A 7,106-nucleotide genomic window follows, 5' to 3' on the forward strand; every position below is an offset into this window, starting at 1 on the left:
GTGAACAAACTGAAATGGTGAACAGAATGTGATGCGTAAACAAATGTTAAACATTAACTTTGATCGTAGTTTTAATGGAGAAACTGCAACCTGTAAGTGAACATTTATATTAGCTGCTCTGTGGATGCTGGACATTTTGTAAGTGCTGGTCAGCCTTAAATTCAAGATTGAAGTCAAACTTTAAAACTGGAGAGAAAGATCTACAATGGCACTGTATCAGCAACTGCCATTTTTCAACCCAGTAAGTGATTACATTTTCAAATGATTTTATTTATTTAAAAAACAAATGTTGAAAAATGTTCCCCACAATGGTTTATTGAGGGGAAAATCATTCTCATTAATAATGGCAGAATAAAACGACTGTGTACATGTATAAAGATGAACAGGCACTCATTTTATGTGATGTCTGGTATGAAAACTTTATCCACAGAGTGTGCCGTTCACTAGACTGATCCAGGGAGGACTGAAGGACGGCATGAGTATTACAGTATGTGGACGAGTTTTGTCAGATGCCAATAGGTGAGTAACAGTCTGTTGATGTTTCGGCGCTTGATAATTTTTAGCAATTTAATATTTAATAAAACATCTGAAATTGTTATATGAAATGTGTCATTAAGTTTGGGAGTACTTATTGCTTTTACAAAATGTTCACTATCAGATGGTGCCAGCATCTGTGTTTTGAGCACTTCAAAACACAGACTAATTTCATGAAGTAATTGTTTTAATAATTCAAAACTTAATTTGTTCCTTGATACCATTATGAGATGTTTCAAATGCTACGGAAGCGTTGAATATTTTACAGTGCATTTTTTTTTTTAATTGATTTGTAACCATGAGCTCTACTCTTCAGCACAATGATAACCACAAACACTTAAACATATATAGAAACTCTTTTAAATGTCAAACATCACATTAAACACTTACAGGTCTTTCCCTTCACTAAAATAACACTTAATTTCAACATTTATTCTCCTTATCGTCCTATGCAAAGCATGCTAGAAAAACTTAAGTGCTCAGTTTGCAGTTACAAAACAATTGTTACAATAACTTAACTAAAAAAAATAAAAAAATAAAATAAAAATAAAATTACCACAGATATTTGAGTTTATATTACACACAATATTAAGTTGATGTAATGATCAACATTATTATGTCAACAGAACTCATCAAAATAATGTCTGAAACTTGAAAAGGTTTAATTAAATAGATAAATTTGAATTTTTAACTTGCAACCACACATTTATTCAAGTTGTGCTAACAGATCCCCTGAATTACTTTTTAGAGTGAGAGTCAAAGTAGCAAATGCAAAGTAACTTAGCAGTTTAAGCTTGAGAATTGAATTTAATTTTGACAATGCTGTGTTTTTTCCAAAAACACAGATGATAGTCATCATTGTGTTTTGTTATAGTTCAACGATAGCTCTCTATTCTAGATTCCAGATGGACCTCAAGTATGGGTCTGATATTGCTCTGCACTTTAACCCTCGCTATGATGGAGGATCTGGGTATGTTATGCACAACACCTACCAGAATGGTGGATGGGGCTCAGAGGAAAGGAAGTACGAAACTCCCTTCCCGAAAGGCCAGCTGTTTGCACTGCAGATCCTCGTCACACTGGGCTCATACAAGGTGCTTTTCCATCTATACACAGTTTGTTTTAGTCTTTCCTTCATCCACCACTAAAGGCCTTTCTTGTTGAAGAAGAAGAAGAATGACAATGTTTTTGGCTTTTCCAAGATAAGTACCAATGGTAAACCCTTCTCGGAGTACAAGCACCGTATGCCGTTTTCATGGGTGGACCGAATCCATATGAGTGGAAAGGTGGAACTGAGTTTAGTTGCCTTCCAATATCTTGCGGTAAGAAAAATGTGCACAATATGCACATACAACATTTTATTTCTATTAAGCATGTGCAAATTCAGTATTAGAGCTGCACAATGTTGGAAAAAACTGACATTGTGATATTTTGTTTTCCTGTGATTTAAAGAATTTATGAATGTTTGGGATGATTTTGAATGGTGCATCTGCATAGAAAATGTACTGAATATTGTTAAATGTCACCTATAACCAGATGCACGACTCAATAGAGGGAAAGACATTTTTTTCATGTAATTAATATTTAATTGTTTATTTATTTTTTATTTTTTTATTTTGCAATTGGTCAGTGCAAGATTCAGTGTGAAATAACCTCAGTACCTTAAATGCCTTACTGTCCTAAATATATACATTTCTTTTTATTTGCAGCCCCATCAACCACTAGGATCCTTTGTAAGTTATTTGGAAATGTTTGGTGTAGACAAATAATTGACATAAATCTTTAATCTTTTAAAAGCACATCTATAGCTCTTAGTTAATTTTCTTTCGTGGGTCTTTCTCACACTTTCTGGTTATCCTGGCTTTTTCAGAAATTGATTGTTTTGGCCAGTTTTATACAGAGCCATATATTGCTGAATATTATTATAAAACATGCGTCACTTAAAAACACAATTTTTAGTATTTACACACATTTTTAAAGTATCTTATTAGGGATTATTTGAAGTGGATTTGACAAAGTTCAACAAGAGACTAAATATTTGCTATATGCTACAAAGTATAACATCGCAGTGTTATCTTTAATGATTTTGACTCACAATCAGACGGTCCCGTATAAAAGCATCATCCATGGTGGACTTCAGCTTGGTAAAGTCATCATCATCCAAGGATTTATCAATCCCCAAGCGAATAGGTTTGACATTATCATTTCTCTCTGATGCAGATTATACATCTTCTGTTTTAAAATGGTTATAAATATTCTTTAATTTCATAATGACATCTAATCAATGAAACTTTGAGATGTTTTGAAAGATGCAATTTCTTTATCTTTTCTTTCTCCAACAGAGTAGGGTTTAGTCTACGGCACAAAACTGGAATTGCATTCGACTACAGTGCTCGTTTTGATGAAAACGTGGTTTTGTGCAACAATTATGAGGAGGGAAATTGGGGTAAAGAGCAACAATCTGACCTCGTGCCATTTAAAAGAGGGGAACCACTGCAGGTTCGTGCCCTGTAAATAATAATAATAATAATAATAAAAATAAATAAATAAATAAATAAACAGTCAAATGACTGTCAGCTATGACTGCCAAGCAAAAAAATAAAAAATAAAAAATAAATCAAGTGAAATGTCCTAATTTAAATGAAATGCAAAAACTTTACAGAAAAAAACACTGCTATTTTACAGGTATTTCCTGAATTATGATCAAAAACCTTATCTGTAAAATGTAAATATCTTCATCTCTGACATCACAGCATCAGCAACTACACAGTTACCTTTAAATAAAGCAACATGCAACATATTCTCAACGTTTCTTGTTCCTCTGCTGGACTGAAACACAGGCTCTACTCTTCAGCCCTTGACCCACAAAGCCCAAACAACAGAAACACTTTAAATCCCAACAAAGCATTACACACTAGCAGATCTCTCAATATCTCAGCAGAGGAGGGTTAAACAACAAAAACAGCTTTGCCAGCTTCACCTATTACTAACCAGATTGACTTTGTGTCGTACAAAAGTTGTCATTGAGAATTAACAGAGGTTTAAATGTTGATGTTTTACTGAAAATGTTTAGTGTGTAGTCATCATTATGGTGATCAGTGTTTTGCTTTGGTTGAGTTCTTGTCCACTGACTTTCTAAAATGTTTTTTTACTGACTGTTTTATCTGTGTGTTTCTAAAGTATGTCTTTTATAAAAATGAAAGATAAAATATAATCAGATGATGTTAGCTACTTATTGTTGATGATACAATCATCATGAGTCCAACTAAAACAAACACTGATTAGCCTAATGGTGACTTTATTATTTTCAGTAAAACATCAACATCTAAACTTGTTCATTTTCAAAAAGAACATTTGTGTGACAGAAAGTAAACTTGTTTGTAATAAGTGAAGATGATCTTGAGAGAGCTGTGTTTAATGTTCTGTTGCTGCCAGTCATTAGACTTTTTTTATGATTTTTCTTTATATTGAATGTGTTTGATCATAATACCTGGAAAATAAGTGTTTTCTGTAAAATATTTAATATTTCTGTACAAGTTTTTACACTTTATTTAAATCAGGATATTTTACGTTTTTTTACGGTCAGTTTTTTTTTTTTTTTTTTTTTTTTAGAGTGCTAGCAATGGTGCCATCTGGTGGTGATTTTGCGAATTTTCGAAAATTATCACCATTATATTTTGGGAGAAATCACGCGATTGCATGCTTTAGGACAATGATTCTACATTAGATTTTTTGGGGAAAAGACTGCAACTGCAATACTGAATGATTTCACATCTTTGTCTTGCATCTGCATTCAGGTCACCATTTTCTGCAGTCGTCATTATTACGAGGTGTTTGTCAATGGTGAACAAACTCACAATTATAGCCATCGTGTCACTAAACTGGAGAAGATTGATGTTTTAGAAGTTAGTGGCGATGTGCAGCTTACATTTGTGCAGCCTTAACAAGGATTTCATCCAGATTTATCTATGAGAAATATTTTACTTTTTTATACTTTTTTATCCCTCATTTCTTAGTTTGTATTATTTGCCTGCATTTAATCAACATAAAATCAAATTTACAAAGCGAACAAACATTGAAAAGATTATAGTCACAAACAGAAATACTGTTGGTTATGGAAACATTAAAGGTGCCATCGAATGAAAAATTGAATTTACCTTGGCATAGTTGAATAACAAGTGTTCAGTACATGGAAATGACATACAGTGAGTCTCAAACTCCATTGTTTCCTCCATCTTATGTAAATCTCATTTGTTTAAAAGACCTCCGAAGAACAGGCGAATCTCAACATAACACCGACTGTTACGTAACAGTCGGGATCATTAATATGTACGCCCCCAATATTTGCATATGCCAGCCCATGTTCAAGGCATTAGACAAGGGCAGCCAGTATTAACGTCTGGATCTGTGCACAGCCGAATCATCAGACTAGGTAAGCAAGCAAGAACAATAGCGAAAAATGGCAGATGGAGCAATAATAACTGACATGATCCATGATATCATGATATTTTTTGTGATATTTGTAAATTGTCTTTCTAAATGTTTCGTTAGCATGTTGCTAATGTACTGTTAAATGTGGTTAAAGTTACCATCGTTTATTACTGTATTCACAGAGACAAGAGCCATCGCTACTTTCATTTTTAAACACTTGCAGTCTGTATAATGCATAAACACAACTTCATTCTTTATATACATGGAAATGTATTATGTAATATATCACATTATATTTTGCGCTGATTCTTCATGTCTGTGCATGTATGAATGATACTGTAATTCATACTTTTTTGAGCAAAGCAAATTTTACATATCCTTGAGATTACGAATCACAGATCTGTTATAACCTGTGATTCTTAATCCCAAGGATAATCAATAAAGTAAAATTAACTAATCGCTCATATAATCAGAGATCAAGCTTTAAATTAGATTATTTAAACATGTCACTAAATGCATATTACAACATAACCAACAAACCAGCTCTCTTAGCTTTCTTTGCCACAACAAATGTGCCTATAGAAACACACAGTCAAAGCAACCTGAGAAAATTTAATGTTAAAAAGTCAAGGGACAGGAGCTCAAATAAAGCAAACACTGATCACCATAATGATATTTAAAAACTTTGACTCATTCTTTCAATGATTCTGCTTGTTAACAGCAGGTGTTTATCACTAATTATCACTCATCACTTAATTACTTATCTCATTAACTCATTGAGTGTGGACTCAAATAAGTTAAGGGGGTTTGCTGTGGAGTCTGAAAGCCTTGAAAAACCACCCCAGTTGTTAGAAAATGTATTAACATTGTAACATTTGCAACTTTAATGATCGTGGCTACTGCATTTACAATTGCAGTTCTTTTTGCAATTCTTACATCCTCCATTGCTGTTCTTTGAACCCACTCCTAGTCTTCAACCTTTAACCGAGTCAACAATTTGATCTCACTGTGATCTCACCATGAGCTCCCAGGATACTCATGTTATGGTCACAACGTGAGGTCACAGTGAGCTAAAAGTGAAACCTCACAGCGCACTCACTGTGTGCTCAGTGAGTCTACACACTGTCAAAAATCTAATTTGTAAGACTTACATATAAAAACATGCTAACCAATTGCCTTAAAAAAAGTGAAACAGGAATTGTATGTTGTACTGACAAATGCTTACTTAGTATAGTTCACTTACACAAGAGTTTCACTAACTCTAAAAAAAAACTGTAGAGAGTACTTGATAATGTCAATGATTTTGTTAGAAGTTAGAGCACCTTTAAAAGCAACCTTTTGATTACCCCATTTCCTTTGAAAACTAACAACTGATGTCTTGTTACAAACGCAAACGCAAAACACCATCATGGTAACCCACAACACTTACATAATGCAATAAACTTTCATTAAACAACAGAAGATGTAACATAAAACCCTAATGTACACAACTGATAACAAAAACTATTAAGAAACATGATTATTTAAACAAAATACTTTCAAATGTGGAGTGTCACACAGGGAATTGTGGGAATATCAGTTTACAGTTCTTGACTGTAAATTATACATTGATTTGTTCTATTTTACTTCTAAAGATTTACGGCATTTTACCGTGAAAATTACATAAAATGTCTGGTAAGAGCTTTTACAGTTTTCCCTGTACATAGTACAGTAACTTACTGTTAACCTAGTTACAATTTTTTTCCGTAGCGTTTTTACAATATTTTACCATTAAAATCACATTAATTTTTTTACAGTGTATATATAGACCTTATTCACAACAGTGTCATGTTTGGTTTTTAATGAGAATTAAAGCAAGGCTGTGAGGGACATACATCTCTTCAGTGGGTTGTCCTGTTATTTAATGTGTTTTGGGATTGTTATGCTGATGAAACACTGCAAACAATATCTTTCAGAGAAATTTCAGTAGACAAAAAAACAAAACAAAAAAACAGTGTATGTGCTTTTTACAGTGCATGTCATTGAAAATATGGTAAGTCAATCCCTCACAGCCTCACTTTCATACCTGTCATGGCTCTGCTCAGAATAATCTCTATTACAGGCTTTAAAAATATCTGAAGCCATATGAAATTAGAGGCAAC

The 7,106-nt window shown here is 33.2% G+C and overlaps 2 protein-coding genes across 2 annotated transcripts in view; one reads left to right on the forward strand and one right to left on the reverse strand.

Annotated features, from left to right (window-relative positions):
- The window catches only part of LOC125271231 (B-cell receptor CD22-like), a 210,943-nt gene that overhangs the window by 173,575 nt on the left and 30,262 nt on the right, over positions 1-7,106 (reverse strand). The window lies entirely within an intron of this gene.
- Positions 80-4,731, forward strand: LOC125271274 (galectin-9-like). Its single transcript, XM_048195349.1, has 8 exons — positions 80-241; positions 431-519; positions 1,433-1,628; positions 1,737-1,856; positions 2,244-2,267; positions 2,636-2,724; positions 2,877-3,033; positions 4,332-4,731. Exons 1-8 carry the CDS (start codon positions 206-208, stop codon positions 4,476-4,478), a joined length of 858 nt encoding a protein of 285 aa, XP_048051306.1. The 5' UTR covers positions 80-205; the 3' UTR covers positions 4,479-4,731.

This window comes from Megalobrama amblycephala, linkage group LG7 (genome assembly GCF_018812025.1).
Source record: "Megalobrama amblycephala isolate DHTTF-2021 linkage group LG7, ASM1881202v1, whole genome shotgun sequence".
Taxonomy (NCBI): domain Eukaryota; kingdom Metazoa; phylum Chordata; class Actinopteri; order Cypriniformes; family Xenocyprididae; genus Megalobrama; species Megalobrama amblycephala.

Bases quoted from the DNA above. Each gene is read 5' to 3' on its own strand.
- LOC125271274 (XM_048195349.1), top strand. From the start codon at position 206: ATGGCACTGTATCAGCAACTGCCATTTTTCAACCCA. The intron at 1,857-2,243 runs GTAAGAAAAATG...TTTTATTTGCAG, and splicing joins TTGCCTTCCAATATCTTGCG to CCCCATCAACCACTAGGATC. The intron at 2,725-2,876 runs GTTTGACATTAT...TTTCTCCAACAG, and splicing joins ATCAATCCCCAAGCGAATAG to AGTAGGGTTTAGTCTACGGC.